The sequence below is a fragment of the Mauremys mutica genome, chromosome 1 (assembly GCF_020497125.1).
Source record: "Mauremys mutica isolate MM-2020 ecotype Southern chromosome 1, ASM2049712v1, whole genome shotgun sequence".
Taxonomy (NCBI): domain Eukaryota; kingdom Metazoa; phylum Chordata; order Testudines; family Geoemydidae; genus Mauremys; species Mauremys mutica.
Genome location: NC_059072.1, coordinates 3951960 through 3972783, shown reverse-complemented (window position 1 = coordinate 3972783; position 20824 = coordinate 3951960). Strand labels below are relative to the sequence as shown.

Sequence of the window (20824 nt, the reverse complement as noted above, 5' to 3'; positions counted from 1 at the left end):
TGGCACCTTACCATGTGGGAGGGGGTTGCACCTTAATACGTCAGGAGTGATGTGTAACTTGGTTGTACCTGTGTGTAAGAATGCATCCCTGGGGCAGTGTCTTTGTCTGGCCTAGGGGGGAGTCACTGACTGATCCAGTCCATTCTCAAGGGGCACAAATTCGTAGTATGTCCTGTAGAGTCTGCGGGAAACTATTATTGTACTTTGTTTGACAATAACCTAGCCGGGTGCCTTCGTACCTTAGCGGAGTCTGTGGTCATTGGGGATTCTCTCGGTGTCTGCTGTGCCAGTGATCTGTGCAGAGCCGGGGCAGCACACGCAGCCGACTATTATCATCGTTGAACTAGAGTAGAGCACCACATTGGTAGCGTCTGACGACAGGCATGTTGCAGAAAACATTCCCCCAGAATCAGAATGTTGTTTAACATATAAAAAAATATGCCCAAGAATGGGTTTCACATCCATGGAAGAGGGCAGAAGTGTCTTGCTTTGATTTTAAGGTCCTCCGCCTCTTTGAAGGTGAAGCAACCATACTAATTTACCTCAAGAGAGCACCTTCATTTTCCAATAAAAAAATCCCTCCAAAATTGAATGAGCCCCCAAAACCAGCTCTGACCACAGGGGCTCCTCTGGTCCCACTTGGCTCTTCTGAGGGAAATTACAGAGAATTGGTCCTGAGAGGGTCAAAAGAACTGGTGAGAGTCTGATCACCTCTTCAGAGTCAGGGCACTGCCCTCCTACCCCTCACAGATTTAAAAAAATACTAAATTCAAAACTACATTTGAATGAAAATAAAATAACCCCAAATTGTGTGGCTCTAAATCACGATCTGATTAAGGGAATGACGCAAGAGACCTTGACCTCCATTTTGTTTAAAGTGATTGTATGACTCAGTACAGAGGCGTCTAACCCCGACAACAATTGAAACAGAAATACAACCCAATACTTCTGACTCCTCTTTCCACAGGCTGAGCTCTAGGTTGATCCCTGTAATACTGTGTTACAAGACAAGGTTAGTAACATGTCTGGTTACAAAATGTTTGCGTCCTTGGATCTAAACATCAACAATAAAACACTAGCTAATGTTGTGATCCACTTTAACTACGACTTCCTTATAGCTGAGGTTAATACTGCTCCAAAAGAATTACAAGTCTGTCAATTTTCCAAGAGTGCGGTAGCCTTGTAAATATAAAGCTGGAATTCAAGCTTTAAAAATTTGCTTTAACTCCTAGCACCCAAGGCAATGAAGTCACCAAGTGCACTCTGTGCACTACTTTTTTTCTCCTTGGAAACACACAATGGTAATGAATTCTTCCAGGTTTTTGAAATGACGCACAGGAGAGGTTAGCTCTGTAATGTTGCCTTCTTTAGACTTGAGGACTATATAGGTCCAAAGGAATTACAAGTGTGTACATTTCAAGGTTGTTCATGTGCAGTGTAGAAATAAAAATCTCAATATACGATTCAAGCTGGGACAAATTTTGGTACAAGAGAATTTAATTTTTCTCAAGGGTAAATACCCACCACTGAGACTGAGGTAAATACCCACCACTGAGACTGTACGCGTGTGGAGCCGGGGCTCGACCCACTCCGTGTGAGGAGGGGAGCCACGCTGGCTCACTCCACACTGGTTGGTCCGGAAAAATAGCCCGGCAGTCCTTGCGGCAATTGCCTGCCCGGTGGGATAAGGAGCTCAGGTCCTTCGGCAGGGCTGAGCCGTAACACCCGCTATGGGCCTGGTCCTAGGTCGGGGCGGGCAGCAAACACTGAGTCAGGAAAGCTCAGGCCTTTGTTCAGGGCTGAGCAACAGTAACAGTTTAAGGCCCAGCCCTAGGTCAGGGCGGGGCAGCAAACACTGAGTCAGTAAGCTCGGGCCTTGGGTCAGGGCTGAGCAACAGTAACAGTTTTAAGGCCCAGCCCTAAGTCAGGGCGGGGAAGCAAACACTGAGTCAGTAGGCTCAGGCTTTTGGTCAGGGCTGAGCAACAGTAACAGTTATCGGCCTCCTCAGGCCCGGGAGAAGGGGAGTCTGCCACCCCGGAGTGGGGTGGCAGGGGGGACACAGGCCCTCCCACTCCACTGCATCCCAGCCCGGGGCCCTAACAGCGGCTGTCACTCCACTGTTCAGTCAGTGGGGATCCTGGCCGCAACACATTGACATAGGCTCCTGTAACGCCGCAGCCTGACTGGGGTCGGCTGCCCCAGGGCTGCTTCCGTACTCCCCCCTCAGGACCTACCTGCATCCTGACGTCGGCCTCTGGAGGGTCCACGAGCATCGGCTCATCGCGGCCGGGGCTGGGTGGTAGGTCCGGGAATTCCTCGGGATAGTCGGCCCAGGGTAGCTTTGGCGGCTCCTCCGGGTAGCAGCAGGCGTGGGGAAGCTCCGGCGGCTCCTCCGGGTAGCAGCAGGCACGGGGAAGCTCCGGCAGCTCCTCCAGGTAGCGGGCACGGGGGAGCTCCAGCAGCTCCTCCAGGTAGCGGGTGCAGGGGAGCTCAAGCCAGTCTGAGCAGCTGCCCTTGGTCACCGGAGTCTCTCAGTCTCCAGCTCCCTGGGGGACGTCTGCTCTCTCCGGCTGCTGGGGCCTGACTGAGCTCTGAGGGCCGGCTTTTATAGTTCCGGGTCGCCGCCTGACCCTTTGAGGGGCGGGCTCAGAGCTCCGTAGCTCCACCCACTCTGGCCTCTGGCTGGGCTCTCCCTCCTGTGAGCTGGAGGGGAGCCACGCCAATTCACTACAGAGACAATAACTACAAATAAAGGGAGTTAAGGTGCATTGCAAGACTCTCAATGGTTGATCGTTGTTCACACTTAGATGAGAAGATATTTCACCCAAAAGTTCCCCTCAAAATCATCAAAACAAAATTTAAAAAATTCCACAATGAGCCTCTCTATGAGTTACTCTCAGGTTAGTGACGTACCTGGAAGCCATGAATGGTAAGTATCCAGTAGGGTTCAGGGGACAGGTTAGTGTTTGGCATGAGCAGACCCAACTACTGGGGTTTATTTCTGACTCTGCCAGTCGCTCCCTGTCTGACCTTCACCTGAATGTGCCTCCCTTTACCTCCATGGCAAACAGGTATAATTGTAACTTTCAGGGTGGATTATCTGAGGCTTCCTCCAATCTAAGCATTTCAAAGGACTTCATAAACACTCATCAAGTGTAATACAGCCAAAGAGATGACTTACTAAAGTAGTAATAACTTTTTCCTGGGATTAGATCTTCCAACACTGAAGATTAGATTCACTTTAAAAATGTATGCCAAGGTCTCAGGTGTCATTCCAGTGCTAAGTTTGTGATTCCCAGCCTTTGAAATTGGGGCTCTTTGATTTTCCTTCCATGTACCTTTGCAATTCCCTTTTAGATATATTTTGACGTTTAGGGGTAGATACCGAACAAGTGTAAAAAGGAACAGTTCCATCAACTTCAAATTGAAGGAACACACTTTATCTAGCCTGGCTTAGAGAAACCTTGTTGTGAATGTCTCACTCTGTGCATACTCGGCACCTCTACCCCCTGGTGCTCAGATCCAACATACAGTGAAACCAATGGGAAACATCAGGTACTGCATTTCCACCCATGAGCAGCCAAGAGAACTGGGTCTTGTGAGAGACTTCAGCTAATAAAGCAAAGGAAGAAGCACAACACTGACAGTTAAGGATTCCTTCTTCAATGATCAGAGAGTTGTCGGATGAGACCCGTCTCTCACACAAAGCTTTTCAGCTAGAATTAGAATAATTTTTAAAGTGGAAAATACACCCCCACCAGGATTTCTTCTAACCCAACCAGCATTAAATGCCTTCCCTCAGTTGTAAGGCACAGAACATCATTGAAGTCACGGGAACTCTACTGACATCCAGTGGCTCAGTATCTGCTTCAAATTCGGAGCCTGGGAATCATCCATTGACTATTGGCATGACATCAGAAACCTTAACATGGATCTGTAAGGTTCATTTAATCCAGCGTTTCTCTAATGAGGCCACCAGTGGATTTTTTTGCAGCTACGTCAGCCTCCAAAGCATGGGAGGGGATTGTGGGGGTGCAAAGCAGCAGCCCCTTCTGGCAGCGCCCACCTGTTGCTGCTGAGTAGTTGTTACCAAAGGCCGTGAGATGCGCCTCTTTGGTGTTTGCAGTGGCATTGCCAGAAGGAGTGGGGGTCCTGGACCACACAGCCTCCTTGGGGGCTCCAGGCAGCACCTCTGGAGATATGTGGGGCCTACATGCGCAGCACATGACGGAGCTCTTGTCAGTGCAGCCGGCTGTGTCATTTGGTCCCCAGGCCGCTCCCCTGCTCCCGTCTGGATGGGTAACAGGGAGCCTTGGACTCTGCAGTCAGCCAGTGAGTTCCCAGTATACCCTCCCCAGGACAGGCTCTCAGTGAGCAGCTCTGGGAGGTAGAAACAGAGAGAAGGGTTTGTCAATGGCCACCAAAAAAATTGTTGTTAGAATCCTTGAATCCTAATCCATAATTTGGGGGCATCTAATCCCACAAAAAAAATCTGCTATTAAAATAATGGAACCTTGTGCACACACACAAAACTTTAATGAGCCCCGGCAGATGGAGGGGCCTAGGCTCCCCGGCCTAGCCCTAGCTTTGGTTTGGCCAAGGGGGTGGGGCCTTGGGGGGAAGGGGAGGGGCAGGAGTGGGCCCACGGAGGGGGTGGGGCCTCGTGGCCCTTCCACTATTAGGAAGAATCCGTCACAGTTAACATTGCGTTAAGTATGTGATCTGGTGGCCACTTTTCTTTTCCTTAAGAAAACCTGGGGCGCTGTCCTGCAAAGACGCTCGCAGACTCTTAACGCGAAAAGTATATTTGTACACTTCGTTCATATTCTGATTATTGAATAGGTGTCTATCATTGGTATCTTTACTATTTTAATAATGATGACATTGTTATGAACTACATAATTACATTATCATGAATTGCAGTATATTAAAATCATTGCAATCACCTACAGACTGTCTTCACTAACATCCCAGTTTAAACACATTATGTCACACTGTAGCTTTCTGGATGAAACTGTCAGCCATCTTCTTTACATGTAGTTCCCTGGTATAGTCTTAATGCACGTTAAGGACAGCTGCATTGCTCAGTTGCGTCTCTCCCATTGATAACTGGAGATAATTTGTAAGTCTTCTGAAGCTGGAGAATGAGCATTCTGCAGTTCAGGATGATATTGACACAGTGAGAAGGATTCCTATAAATTTGCAGTACTCTGGAAGCATAGTGCATCCAGAGTACTGCAAATGACTCCAAGATCTCTTTCTTGATGGGTAACAGCTAATTTAGACCCCATCATTTTCTATGTATACTTGGGATTACATTTTGCCATGTGCGTTACTTTGCATTTAACATTGAATTTCATCTGCCATTTTGTTGCCAAGTCACCCAATTTTGTAAGCATCCTCTGCAGTCAGCTTTGGATGTAACCATCTTGAGTAATTTTGTATCATCTGCAAATTATGCCACCTCAGTGTTTACCCTTTTTTCTAGATCATTTATGAGTATGTTGAAAAATGCTGGTCCCTATACATACCCCCAGGAGACACCACTATTTACTTCTTTCCATTCTGAAAATGGACCATTTATTCCAACCTTTGGTTTCCTGTCTTTCTACTTGATTCCCTGGCAATGCCTTCAGGATCATCTAATGATCCTTCATTGAATTTAATGACAAACCTTTTGTTCTCTTAGTCACCCTGCCTCTGTGTATAGACAAACTTCCTGCCCCAAAGGCAGAAGCTGGGAGCAGGACAGAACTTATCACACTCCACACTCAAGCGGCGTCTGGGGCTAGGGCCTACGATGTGAGAAGACCTCTGGTACGAAACTTGGGGGGGCAGGAACCAGAATGGGTTGTGGTCCACTTTTTGTCCCGGCCCCCTACCCATCCTCTTACCCCTGAGACACCGCCCTCAGTCTAGACTGCAAGCGGGATCTGCCTCAGGATAAGAGCTGCACAGGCAGCTGTGGGGAACCGCGGACCATCCACCTGCCATGTGTCGGGGGCCCAGGAGCCAGGGGCTGCTCTGGGGACCCTCAGTCCCAGCAAATGTAGGGGCCTGGGCTCCCCAACCTGGGTCTAGCTTTTGCTTGGCCAGGGGGGCGGGGCCTCAGGTGAAGAGGAGGTGCTCGTATAGAGCCCCAAATGGGGCAGGACATTAACTATGTGATCTGGTGGCCACTTTTATTTTCCTTACAAAAACCTAGGAAAACCTAGGAAGACCTGGGTCACTGTCCTGCAAAGATTCACGCTGACTTTTACCGCAAACCATGTGATGATTGGTCTTCTTGAAATCAAAGGAAAACTTATATTCTTAAAGTGATAATGTGTTTAAGTCTTTGCAGGAAAAGACGCTTTGCTAAAACAGGTTATGCAAGGAGGAACTCCACCCTGGTACTCACAGCTGGCAGAATGCTATCAGCCTCTCCAAGGGCCATATTGTCCTATCACTCCAGAACTTCAAAATTTGCAACTGGAGAAGTGTCCGGTGCTTCCGGCTCTGCAAGAAGCAATTTCGTCCAACGCAATTTTTAAGCAAGCAGGGAGGAACAAGGAGAATCAGAAGACCGATATTATGATGCAGCAGCGCTTTTAATGCAAATGAAATTGGCAGTACAAAGTTACAGAAAGAAATACTACAAAGCAGAAAGAATGTATTTCCAGTATTTCAAAAAGCGCTACCACCGGCTACACGCCTCAGTGGGGCACATTTCATATTCTGTTTGCTGTGGTGGAACAACCTGTGTGTAATTCAGATTGAGTCCACATGTGAAAGCGAGAATCAGCACACGGGTGGGAAAGCCTTGGCAGAAAGAGTCATAAAGCGTAACATTAGAAATGCAGCATGGCTGTCAGCCCAAGGTGCTGAGCACACACAGCTCCACTGAGTTCAGCTGGAGCCCTGTTTGCACAGCACTTCTGAAAGCCATGCCCAAAAGGTCAGGGGTGAATCTATATCTTGCTGTTCATTTCCTGATTCTTCCTTCTTCCACGAATATTCCTGGCAGGTTTAACATGGCCCAAAGCTTCCACTGAGGTACCTATGGCAAGATACCCCGGAACCACATAATCCCCCATAACCATAAAGGCCTGGGTAACCACAGTATCCCCCATGGCCCAATAATCCCCTGTAACCGTAAAGACCTGGGTAACCGCAGTGTCCCCCATAGCCCAATAATCCCCCATAACCGTAATGGCCCCCGTAACCACCTAATCTCCCTAAACCATACAATCCTCCGTAATGGCCTCCATAGCCGTACAATCCTCCCAAACCAAATGAGCCTCCAAAACCGGCTCCGACCACAGGTGCTCCTATGGCTGCTACTTCGCTCTGCTGAGGGAAATTGCTGAGAATTGGTCCTGGAATGGTCACAACAACCGGTGACGGTCTGATCACCACTTCAGAGTCAGGGCACTGCCTAACGCACGGCTCGTTGGCGCTGCCAGTAACTGGACTGGGTCGGGCCACCCCACATTCTGGATAGCACAGGCTGGAGAAAGTCATCTTTCTGGGGTGGAGATAAACCTGAAACACACAACAGGGACTAGAATAAAAAGAAGGTTCAATTGCCAATGCAAGAAAGGCTTCAAAGCTCGGTTACAATTGTACTGAGGTCTGCACTGGGCCCAAGACAGAGAGGAGGATTGGACTTAGTCTCTATGTGTGTGGTCATGTATTTGTTCCTAGTTTCTCTTTCTATGCCTCTTCTCTGCTAGCAGTAAACTTCCCTCCCAACTGGCCCCTTTCAGCCCCTCTCAATGACTTTGTCTGTAAAACACCAACTGGAATAAGTGTAACTATTTCCATGATGGACACCTGGGATTCTGGGTCCATTTTAGACATTTCTCAAAGAGAACATGGCCTGGATCATGGTAATCACATCCTTTCCTTTGAGGATTTAACGTCTGCATGGACACCAGTTGAGTCCAGTGTCAGAGTGTGGCTCTTTGAGTTTCCAAACCTGGGGAGTCACCAATACTTGCTGATGAAGAAACAGAAACTTTGCTTTTCTCCTAACAAATCACTAAAGACAAACTCCTCAGCTGGGGTAAAATGAGCCCAGGTCCACTGACTTCCAGAAAACGACACGAAATAATACCATCTGTGGAGAAGCACCTTCAATGGGTATTTCTGCTCAGAAGAACATAGGAAATGCTCAACTGGAGCACACAACTTCTCAGATTCATCCATTCTTGTGTCTCCAATAGTGAGAAGTAACAGCTACTTCATAGTAAAGTAGAAAACCAGCATATGGGCCCTTTCTGGACTAACCTGGAAAAACATTTCCTAATCCAGCTAAGTGAAAAATGGCTAAGGGGCTTTCTAAAGTTACTGAAAAGATTTAAGTGCCCTCATTCTTTTTCCAGTTAATAGGAAATATGTTTCCCAATTGTACATTTTGCTCTTCACGTCCCTCCTTTAGCTTCAGATCATGAATCCACCAGTGTTTGCAACTAAATAACTACCCCAGATAATTATGGAAGAACACCCTGATCCCTGATAAAAATCACAGCAAGTACATGCAAGATTCCATCTTAAATGAAAGATGCCCAACAGTAATATCACTGGGGTTAGAAAGAGAGAGACTCAAATTGGACTTACCCTGTTCACTGAGGAGATGAAGTCTGGAGAAGTGCTTAGAAGAGCTCTGAGTGGTGAGTGATTTTATACAGTTCCTAGGACTGCCTGGAGGATCTGCGATGCTCTTTGTGGAGGAGGTCCTAATTAGTTACCAAACAAACTTGATTGCCTTGTTAAATCCTCCTTTGTATGGAGCTGTTTTCCCCAGCGTTGATGATTATTGGGCTAATCTCAGCCTCAGAGGGTGTGACATCCATGTTGCACTCTTCAGCTGTCTTTCATCTTAAAATTGTACAGGTCAACTGCATTTCTCGTTTCATTCCACTGACTTTATAGGCGTTGCAATGAGAATGAATGTCAACGTGATCCTGAGCAGGATCAGTAGCATGAGTGGATGTCATGAAGGAATACAGTATAGTCCTTTCAATTCATGTTGGTCATGATTAGGGGCATTGGGCAGTTCATTCTAAACATGCTAGGATGCAGGGAGCCATTTTTCTCCATTCTGACCACCTCCATTCCTAGCAGGACAAATCCAATTCCCTTTCAAATCAATGGGAATCATTCCATTGTCTCCAGTATGTTTCCTGTCAGGCCTTCAATCCTGAAATTCACGTTTCAGCAGGGGGACAGTACGATGCCTATGAAAAACTTTAGTTCAGATTGAAACTTTCAAACTGGGTCTCAGCAGGGAGTTAAGTGGAGCCTCGACCTTTGTGGTGGCCATCTGCCCACAGGTGAATCTTACCCTATTGTGAATAAAACTGGCCTAACATTGGACCTCCACGTGAGTCACCAATGCCGTCTCAAAGGGCTACCTAGAGCAAATTTGCTCGTGGGCCAAGAGGGCAGGGGTGGCGGAGAGGGAAAGGAAGCAGTGCTCTTTTTCAGAAAGGTTTTGAGTTAAGTCTTGGAACCTCTACTCTACCAGAAACCATCCCTCCATCCATGAGCAGCCATGGAACTGAGGTCTTGTAAAACGATGCAGCTCCAAAAAGCAAATGAGAACCCAAAACCTGCTCTCACCACTTGTGTTCCTATGGTCCCACTTGGCTCTGCTGAGGGAAATTGTGGAGAATTGCTCCTGGGAGGGTCACAAGAAAGGGTGAGGTTCTGATCACCGCTTCAGAGTCAGGGCACTACCCAATGAACGGCTCATTGAAGTTTATAGCAATTGGACTGGGCTATTCTACTCCACATGGTTTTTAAAAAATACCAAATTCAAAACTACATTTGAATGAATATGAAACAGCCCCAAGTTGTGTGGCCTTAAATCATGACCTGATTAAGGATATGACACGAGACGCCTTGTCCTCCATTTTGTTTAAAGTGACTGTATGACTCAATGCAGAGGCATCTAACCCCAACAACAATTTATTAATATTCAGAGAATACAACCCTTTGTACGTGTGAAACACCAGCAATTGTTTGTGAGGTACTTTGAAATGTTGAGTTCAAAGCACGCTGAAGAAAGTCCAGTCTTAACACCCTTACTCTCTGTGGTTGATAGGCCTAGAAAAAGAAGCAACTTGAGGTGAAGGTCACACACAGGGGTCAGTTGCAGAAACATAAATACAACCCAATACTTCTGACTCCTCCTAGCACAGGCTGAGCTCTAGGTTGATCCCTGTTACTTTGTGTTACAAGACAAGGTTAGTAACATATCTGGTTATAAAAAGGTTGCATCCTTGGATCTAAGCGTCAACAATAAAAAACTGGCTAATTTTGGTACAAGAGAATTTAATTTTTCTCAAAGGTAAATACCCACTACTGAGACAACAACTACAAATAAAGGGAGTAAAGGCGCATTGCAAGACTCTCAATGGTTGATCGTTGTTCACACTTAGATGAGAATATGTTTCACCCAAAAGTTCCCCTCAAAATCATCAAAACAAAATTTAAAAATTCCACAATGAGCCTCTCTAAGAGTTACTCTCAGGTTACTGATGTATCTGGAGGCCGTGAATGGTAAATACCCAGTAGGGTTCAGGGAACAGGTTAGTGTTTGGCATGAGCAGACCCAACTACTGGGGTTTATTTCTGATTCTGCCAGTCGCTCCCTGTCTGACCTTCACCTGAATGTGCCTCCCTTTACCTCCATGGCAAACAGGTATAATTGTAACTTTCAGAGTGGATGGTCTGAGGCTTCCTCTGATCTCAGCATTTCAAAGCACTTCACAAACACTCATCAAGTGTAATACAGCCCAAGAGATGAATTACTAAAGTAATAAACACTTTTTCCTGGGATTAGATGTTCCAACACTGAAGATTAGATTCCTTTAGAAATATATGTCAAGGTCTCAGGTGTCACTCCAGTGTTAAATTTGTGATTACTAGCCTTTGAAATTGGGGCTCTTTGATTTTCGTTCCATGTACCTTTGCAATTCCCTTTTATATATATTTTGGCGTTTAAGGGTAGATACTGAAACAGTGTATAAGGGAATAGTTCCATCAACTTCAAATTGAAGGAATGCACTTTATCTAGCCTGGTTTAGAGAAACCTGGTTGTGAATGTCTCTCTCTCTGCATATTCAGCTCCTCTACCCCCTGGTGCTCAGATCCAACATATAGTGAAACCAATGGGAAACATCAGGCACTGCATCTCCACCCATGAGCACCCAAGAGAAATGAAGTCAGTAGAATGATCCCATGAATGTAGCTGGTCCATAACATTTTCAGAGGAAAGGGAGATGAAGGGTGTAATGTATCCCTCATACCACCTGCTGTTAGGAAGAAAATGATCCTCAAAAAGGAGAGAGGGAAAAATCACATCAGTTTAAGGAGTTACTCAAAGTTAGATTTTTAACTAATTGGGCCTTCAGGAACAAAGGGCCTCTCAACAACTCCAGCAGCCTAAAAAACTGTCTAAAAACACTCGTGACTCAGGGGTCTTCAAACAGCTTTATCTAGTTCTCCAATGTGAACTTGAGAAGTCCTGTTCAAGTCGCTCTCTCCCTAAGTATTCAGACAATGTGCTAGTGAACCTTTTAATTTAGGACCGAATCTTGCACAGACACTCTGTGATTCATAACAATGGGAAGGATTTAGGGTTTTTTCAATTTTTTTCTCTTATTGAGTTGCAGGCATTGGTTTCTTCATGGCTTAGAAGTTAAGGCCTGGATTTTCAGAGCAAGACATGTACAGTAATTGGCACACTACAGCCTGTTGATTTTGGTTGGAACTTGGGCAATCAAATCCGTTAGTGATTGTCATAAACTGATAGTAAGGGTTAAGGTCTCTTTTACCTGTAAAGGGTTAACAAGCTCAGTAACCTGATGAACACCTGACCAGAGGACCAATCAAGGGACAAGATAATTTCAATCTCTGTGGAGGGAAGGTTTTGTCTGTGTCCTTTGTTTGGATTGTCGTTCTCTTTTTGGATCTAAGAGAGGCCAGACATATTCTTCAAGTTCTCCAAGTTTCCTGAAGTATTTTCTTCTATTCAGTCTAGTGAGTATTAGAAAGGCGGACTAGTCTTATAATTTGATTTCTACATTTGCAATTGTGTGTTTGCTGAAGAAATATCTTTATTTCTGTTTGCTGTTACTTTGATTATTCTGAGAAAGGAGGGTGGGGGGAGAGCCTCTCCAGGTTTATAAGTTAGACCCTGTATTTTTCCATCCTGGTATTACAGAGATAGGGTACTTTCTTTCTTTCTTTTTAATAAAATCTTTTCTTTTTAGAACTTGATTGATTTCTTCCCTTGTTTGGATTTTCAGGGGAAGGGGAGGGGGAAAAAGTGAATCCCTCTTTGTTTGATTCAAGGAGTTTGAATCAAGGTATTTTTCCCAAGGACTATGGGAAGGGAAGGGGGATAGGAAATCCCTCTTTGTTTGATTCAAGGAATTTGAATCCAGGTATCTCTCCTAAGCACTAGGAGAGGGGAGGGGGGAAATGGGTTGTTTCCCTTTGTGTTGAGATTCAATCTGTGTTCCCCAGGGAGAGTTTTGGGGGAACAGGGAGTGTGTCAGACACTTAAAACTTGACTGGTGGCAGCAAGAACCAGATCTAAACTAGGATTTTAGTTTAGAGGAATCCATGCAGGTCCCCATCTTGTGAACGCTAAAGTTCAAAGTGGGGAATAAACCTATGACAGTGATCTCCAAAAAAACTCACCCCTAATTTTTGATTTAGGGTTTAGGAAGAAATTCCCTAAGTTTCCTCCATCCAGGGCTAATTCATTGTTCTTCTGCTTTCTTCTAAAGCAGCCGGTGAGTGACACTCATTGCGACAGGATACTGAATTCGATGGGCCACTTGTCTCTTCCAGCATGGGAATTGCTACATTCTCACGTTCAAAAGTGAATCTAGGTGCAGATCCTCATCTGGTTTAATTTACTATAGCTGCAGTGAAGCCAGTGGATCAAAGCAGATTTACACCAGGGGAGGAGCTGAGGGTTTGTGTTTTGTTTTGATTTAAAAACCCATTTTTCTTTATTCATCAGCAAGTGTTGGCGACTCGCTGAGGTTTACAAACCAAAGCATTGTCTTGCGATACTGGACTGAACTCGTGTGTCTGTCAGTAGATGTCAGGGGACTGTTGGCCCCTTACTAAAGTTCTGTGGGTTTTTTTCATGGCTCTCAACAAATATCAAAAGAAAGGAGAAGGGCCAATGAGAAATCAGGATCTTGAGACTGACCATCCCCAGGGGCAATGGCGAGAGCGCAACACTGAAGGTCAGCCTGACTGACAGGGCAGACAGCCCAATGAGAGAGTCAGGAACGCAGGGTCCCGTCCTCCCTGTGAGCTGGAGCTGCCTGAGCAGGAGGCCCAGCTAAGGCGAGAGCAGCAGCCAGAGCTGAGATGGAGGCAGAGCCGCAGCCATGCTGAGGCAGAGTGGAGCTGGGGCTGGGGCTGGAGCCGTCTGGAGCCGGGTGCAGTGACCAGCTGGGGAGAGTGGGGGAGACCCTGGGCAGAGGGTGCAGCACAGGGAGATGCCACCAGCCAAGAGATCTTGCAGGCCAGACCGAGGGGGATCAGAACCCTGGCAGCAGCCTGATGCTGGGAAGAAGGGTCCTGCCACCTAGACCCTGAGGGGGTGTGGGAACCGCCAGAGCAAGTGTCCAACCCGCAGCGTCCCTGCAGCACAGCCAGGGACTGGGCAGGAGGCCTGGCGCATGTGAGGAACAGACTGTGAACTGCCCATACACTCCAGAGACGGCTGTGTGTGGTGTCCCTCAGCCCACAGGGTCGGGTAACTTGTTCCTTTAACTTGTCTGTTTTATTCCTTATTTATTTATTAGCTGCTGTTTAATAAATTGTTTTTGCTTTGAACTCTATGCAATGATCAGTGGGTCAGCGAAGGATCCGGTGTGAAGAGAGCACCAGCTGTGAGGACACCCTACCCCTGTCCTAAGTGTCCATGACAAGACTGCAGGTCGAGTCCTCCAGGAATCCTGGGCCCAGCCTTGTTGGGATTAGGAGGACACTGCCACACAGGAGAGTGGAAGGGGAGCCCTCGACATCAGGCAGCCTCTGGGTAAAGGGAGTGGGATTGAGGACTCAGATTCTTGGCTAGCCAATTCCACTGTGGGAGTGTATAAGCCATGAATGTTCCTCACGATAGTGGTACCATCCCCCGCTCACATAGAGGCAGGGCCGGCTCCAGGGGCTTTGCCGCCCCAAGCAGCCAAAAAAATAAAAAAGCCGCAATCACAATCTGCGGCAATTCAGCGGGAGGTCCTTCGCTCCGAGCGGGAGTGAGGGGCCCTCCGCGGAATTGCCGCCAAATCCCTGAAAGTGCCGCCCCACTCCCGAGTTGCCGCCCCAAGCACCTACTTGATCAGATGGTGCCTGGAGCCGGCCCTGCATAGAGGTTACATCCTAACAAGGAAACTAGTGTAGTCCCTGTATGTAAAAGGATAAAGGGACACAAATCAGACATCAGGAATGGTAACATACAAAAGCCAGTAGGAGAACACTTCAGTCTTCATGGACTCTCAATAACAGACTTAAAGGTAACCATTCTTCAACAACAAAACTTCAAAAACAGACTTCAAAGAGAAACTACTGAGCTGCAATTCATTTGAAAACTTAACACCATCAGTCTGGTCTTGAATAGGGACTGGGAGTGGCTGGCTCACTACAAAAGCAATTTTCCCTCTCTTGGTATTGACACCTCCTCATCAATTATTGGGAGTGAACTACATCCACCCTGACTAAATTGGGCTTCAGCACTGGTTCTCCTCTTGTAAGGTTACTCCTTTCTCTTCATGTGCCAATATATATTTATGCCTGAATCTGTAATTTTCACTCCATGCATCTGAAGCAGTGAGCTTTTGACCCAAGAAACCTTATGCCCAAATAAATCTGTTAGTCTTTAAGGTGCCACCAGACTCCTTGTTGTTTTTGTGGATACAGACTAACACCGCTACTCCTCTGATATAATGATCCTTAGTTTAATTTAATGACAAGCCTTTTGTTATATTAATCATCCTGCCTCTATTTATAAACAAACTCCCTGTCCCAAGGGCAGAAGCTGGGAGCAGCACAGAACTTCTCACATGCCACCCTCCAGCTCTGTCTGGGGCTAGGGCCTGCGATATGAGAAGACCTCTGGTACAAAACACAGAGGGTGGGGGGAGGCAGGAACCACTATGGGTTGTGGTCCACTTTTTGTCCCGGCCTGGCCCCCTGCCCCTCCTCACACCCACGAGATTCCGCCCTCAGTCTAGACTGGAAGTGGGAGTGGGAGTGGGAGTGCAAGTGGGAGTCGCTTCAGGGTAAGAGCTGCACAGGCATCTGTGGGGAACCATGGATGATCCACCAGCCATGTGTAGGGGGCCAAGGAGCCAGGGACATGGGCCGGGGGCTGCTCCAGGGTCCCTCCACCCCAGCAGATAGAGGGGCCTGGGCTCCCCAGCCTGGCTCTAGCTTTGGTATGGCCAAGGAGGCGGGGCTTTGGGGGAAGAGGAGGGGCAGGAGTGGGTCCACGGAGGGGGTGGGGCCTCGTGGCCCTCCCACTATTAGGAAGAATCCGACACAGTTAACATTGCATTAAGTATGTGATCTGGTGGCCACTTTTCTTTTCCTTACGAAAATCTGGGGCGCTGTCCTGGAAAGACTCTCACAGACTCTTAACGCAAAAAGTATATTTATACGCTTTGTTCATATTCTAATTATTGAATATGTGTCTATCGTATCTTTACTATTTAGTATCTTTACTATTTTAATAATTATAACATTGTTATGAACTACATAATTACATTATCATGAATTGCAGTATATTAAAATCATGGCAATCACCTACAGACTGTCTTCACTAACAACCCAGTTTAAACACATTATGTCACACTGTAGCTTTCTGGATGAAACTGTCAGCCATCTTCTTTACATGTAGTTCCCTGGCATGGTCTTAATGCACGTTAAGGACAGCTGCATTGCTCAGTTGCGTCTGTCCCATTGATAACTGGAGATAATTTGTAAGTCTTCTGAAGCTGGAGAATGAGCGTTCCACAGTTCAGGATGATATTGACACAGTGAGAAGGATTCCTATAAATTTGCAGTACTCTGGAAGCATAGTGCATGCAGAGTAGTGCAAATGACTCCAAGATCTCTTTCTTGATGGGTAACAGCTAATTTAGACCCCATCATTTTCTATGTATACTTGGGATTACATTTTGCCATGTGCGTTACTTTGCATTTAACATTGAATTTCATCTGCCATTTTGTTGCCAAGTCACCCAGTTTTGAGAGCCTCCTCTGCAGTCAGCTTTGGACTTCAGTATCTTGAGTAACTTTGTATCATCTACAAATTATGCTACCTCACTCTCTACCCTTTTTTCTAGATCATTTATGAATATGTTGAAAAATGCTGGTCCCTATACAGGCCAGCAGGAGACACCACTATTTACTTCTCTCCATTCTGAAAATGGACCATTTATTCCAACCTTTCATTTCCTGTCTTTTTACTGGATTCCCTGGCAATGCCTTCAGAATCATCTAATGAGCCTTAATTTTATTTAATGACAAACCTTTTGTTCTCTTAGTCACCCTGCCTCTGTTTATAGACAAACTTCCTGCCCCAAAGGCAGAAGCTGGGAGCAGGACAGAACTTATCACACTCCACACTCAAGCGGCGTCTGGGGCTAGGGCCTACGATGTGAGAAGACCTCTGGTACGAAACTTGGGGGGGCAGGAACCAGTATGGGTTGTGGTCCACTTTTTGTCCCGGCCCCCTACCCATCCTCTTACCCCTGAGACACCGCCCTCAGTCTAGACTGCAAGCGGGATCTGCCTCAGGATAAGAGCTGCACAGGCAGCTGTGGGGAACCGCGGACCATCCACCTGCCATGTGTCGGGGGCCCAGGAGCCAGGGGCTGCTCTGGGGACCCTCAGTCCCAGCAAATGTAGGGGCCTGGGCTCCCCAACCTGGGTCTAGCTTTTGCTTGGCCAGGGGGGCGGGGCTTCAGGTGAAGAGGAGGTGCTCGAATAGGGCCCCAATTGGGGCAGGACATTAACTATGTGATCTGGTGGCCACTTTTATTTTCCTTACAAAAACCTAGGAAAACCTAGGAAGACCTGGGTCACTGTCCTGCAAAGATTCATGCTGACTTTTACCGCAAACCATGTGATGATTGGTCTTCTTGAAATCAAAGGAAAACTTATATTCTTAAAGTGATAATGTGTTTAAGTCTTTGCAGGAAAAGACGCTTTGCTAAAACAGGTTATGCAAGGAGGAACTCCACCCTGGTACTCACAGCTGGCACAATGCTATCAGCCTCTCCAAGGGCCATATTGTCCTATCACTCTAGGGCTTCAAAATTTGCAACTGGAGAAGTGTCCGGTGCTTCCGGCTCTGCAAGAAGCAATTTCATCCAACGCAATTTTTAAGCAAGCAGGGAGGAACAAGGAGAATCAGAAGACCGATATTATGATGCAGCAGAGCTTTTAATGCAAATGAAATTGGCAGTACAAAGTTACAGAAAGAAATACTACAAAGCAGAAAGAATGTATTTCCAGTATTTCAAAAAGCGCTACCACCGGCTACACGCCTCAGTGGGGCACATTTCATATTCTGTTTGCTGTGGTGGAACAACCTGTGTGTAATTCAGATTGAGTCCACATGTGAAAGCGAGAATCAGCACACGGGTGGGAAAGCCTTGGCAGAAAGACTCATAAAGCGTAACATTAGAAATGCAGCATGGCTGTCAGCCCAAGGTGCTGAGCACACACAGCTCCACTGAGTTCAGCTGGAGCCCTGTTTGCACAGCACTTCTGAAAGCCATGCCCAAAAGGTCAGGGGTGAATCTGTATCTTGCTGTTCATATCCCGATTCTTCCTTCTTACACGAATATTCCTGGTAGGTTTAACATGGCCCAAAGCTTCCACTGAGGTACCTATGGCAAGATACCCCGGAACCACATAATCCCCCATAACCATAAAGGCCCGGGTAACCATAGTATCCCCCATGGCCCAATAATCCCCTATAACCGTAAAGACCTGGGTAACCGCAGTGTCCCCCGTAGCCCAATAATCCCCCATAACCGTAATGGCCCCCGTAACCACCTAATCTCCCTAAACCATACAATCCTCCGTAATGGCCTCCATAGCCATACAATCCTCCCAAACCAAATGAGCCTCCAAAACCGGCTCCGACCACAGGTGCTCCTATGGCTGCTACTTCGCTCTGCTGAGGGAAATTGCTGAGAATTGGTCCTGGAATGGTCACAACAACCGGTGACGGTCTGATCACCACTTCAGAGTCAGGGCACTGCCTAACGCACGGCTCGTTGGCGCTGCCAGTAACTGGACTGGGTCGGGCCACCCCACATTCTGGATAGCACAGGCTGGAGAAAGTCATCTTTCTGGGGTGGAGATAAACCTGAAACACACAACAGGGACTAGAATAAAAAGAAGGTTCAATTGCCAATGCAAGAAAGGCTTCAAAGCTCGGTTACAATTGTACTGAGGTCTGCATTGGGCCCAAGACAGAGAGGAGGATTGGACTTAGTCTCTATGTGTGTGGTCATGTATTTGTTCCTAGTTTCTCTTTCTATGCCTCTTCTCTGCTAGCAGTAAACTTCCCTCCCAACTGGCCCCTTTCAGCCCCTCTCAATGACTTTGTCTGTAAAACACCAACTGGAATAAGTGTAACTATTTCCATGATGGACACCTGGGATTCTGGGTCCATTTTAGACATTTCTCAAAGAGAACATGGCCTGGATCATGGTAATCACATCCTTTCCTTTGAGGATTTAACCTCTGTATGGACACCAGTTGAGTCCAGTGTCAGAGTGTGGCTCTTTCAGTTTCCAAACCTTGGGAGTCACCAATACTTGCTGATGAAGAAACAGAAACTTTGCTTTTCTCCTAACAAATCACTAAAGACAAACTCCTCAGCTGGGGTAAAATGAGCCCAGGTCCACTGACTTCCAGAAAACGACACGAAATAATACCATCTGTGGAGAAGCACCTTCGATGGGTATTTCTGATCAGAAGAACATAGGAAATGCTCAACTGGAGCACACAACTTCTCAGATTCATCCATTCTTGTGTCTCCAATAGTGAGGAGTAACAGCTACTTCATAGTAAAGTAGGAAACCAGCATATGGGCCCTTTCTGGACTAACCTGGAAAAACATTTCCTAATCCAGCTAAGTGAAAAATGGCTAAGGGACTTTCTAAAGTTACTGAAAAGATTTAAGTGCCCTCATTCTTTTTCCAGTTAATAGGAAATATGTTTCCCAATTGTACATTTTGCTCTTCACGTCCCTCCTTTAGCTTCAGATCATGAATCCACCAGTGTTTGCAACTAAATAACTACCCCAGATAATTATGGAAGAACACCCTGATCCCTGATAAAAATCACAGCAAGTACATGCAAGATTCCATCTTAAATGAAAGATGCCCAACAGTAATATCACTGGGGTTAGAAAGAGAGAGACTCAAATTGGACTTACCCTGTTCACTGAGGAGATGAAGTCTGGAGAAGTGCTTAGAAGAGCTCTGAGTGGTGAGTGATTTTATACAGTTCCTAGGACTGCCTGGAGGATCTGCGATGCTCTTTGTGGAGGAGGTCCTAATTAGTTACCAAACAAACTTGATTGCCTTGTTAAATCCTCCTTTGTATGGAGCTGTTTTCCCCAGCGTTGATGATTATTGGGCTAATCTCAGCCTCAGAGGGTGTGACATCCATGTTGCACTCTTCAGCTGTCTTTCATCTTAAAATTGTACAGGTCAACTGCATTTCTCGTTTCATTCCACTGACTTTATAGGCGTTGCAATGAGAATGAATGTCAACGTGATCCTGAGCAGGATCAGTAGCATGAGTGGATGTCATGAAGGAATACAGTATAGTCCTTTCAATTCATGTTGGTCATGATTAGGGGCATTGGGCAGTTCATTCTAAACATGCTAGGATGCAGGGAGCCATTTTTCTCCATTCTGACCACCTCCATTCCTAGCAGGACAAATCCAATTCCCTTTCAAATCAATGGGAATCATTCCATTGTCTCCAGTATGTTTCCTGTCAGGCCTTCAATCCTGAAATTCACGTTTCAGCAGGGGGACAGTACGATGCCTATGAAAAACTTTAGTTCAGATTGAAACTTTCAAACTGGGTCTCAGCAGGGAGTTAAGTGGAGCCTCGACCTTTGTGGTGGCCATCTGCCCACAGGTGAATCTTACCCTATTGTGAATAAAACTGGCCTAACATTGGACCTCCACGTGAGTCACCAATGCCGTCTCAAAGGGCTACCTAGAGCAAATTTGCTCGTGGGCCAAGAGGGCAGGGGTGGCGGAGAGGGAAAGGAAGCAGTGCTCTTTTTCAGAAAGGTTTTGAGTTAAGTCTTGGAACCTCTACTCTACCAGAAACCATCCCTCCATCCATGAGCAGCCATGGAACTGAGGTCTTGTAAAACGATGCAGCTCCAAAAAGCAAATGAGAACCCAAAACCTGCTCTCACCACTTGTGTTCCTATGGTCCCACTTGGCTCTGCTGAGGGAAATTGTGGAGAATTGCTCCTGGGAGGGTCACAAGAAAGGGTGAGGTTCTGATCACCGCTTCAGAGTCAGGGCACTACCCAATGAACGGCTCATTGAAGTTTATAGCAATTGGACTGGGCTATTCTACTCCACATGGTTTTTAAAAAATACCAAATTCAAAACTACATTTGAATGAATATGAAACAGCCCCAAGTTGTGTGGCCTTAAATCATGACCTGATTAAGGATATGACACGAGACGCCTTGTCCTCCATTTTGTTTAAAGTGACTGTATGACTCAATGCAGAGGCATCTAACCC

The 20824-nt window shown here is 46.5% G+C and overlaps 2 protein-coding genes across 2 annotated transcripts; both read right to left on the bottom strand.

Annotated features, from left to right (window-relative positions):
* Positions 1-7009: 7009 nt before the first annotated feature.
* On the bottom strand, positions 7010-7504 carry LOC123349296 (claw keratin-like). Its single transcript, XM_044987245.1, has one exon. It carries the CDS (start codon positions 7502-7504, stop codon positions 7010-7012), a length of 495 nt encoding a protein of 164 aa, XP_044843180.1.
* Positions 7505-17888: 10384 nt separating this feature from the next.
* Positions 17889-18383, bottom strand: LOC123349289 (claw keratin-like). The gene has a single exon (XM_044987233.1). It carries the CDS (start codon positions 18381-18383, stop codon positions 17889-17891), a length of 495 nt encoding a protein of 164 aa, XP_044843168.1.
* Between the last annotated feature and the right edge of the window lie 2441 nt (positions 18384-20824).

Bases quoted from the DNA above. Each gene is read 5' to 3' on its own strand.
- LOC123349296 (XM_044987245.1), bottom strand. From the start codon at position 7,504: ATGACTTTCTCCAGCCTGTGCTATCCAGAATGTGGGGTGGCCCGACCC.
- LOC123349289 (XM_044987233.1), bottom strand. From the start codon at position 18,383: ATGACTTTCTCCAGCCTGTGCTATCCAGAATGTGGGGTGGCCCGACCC.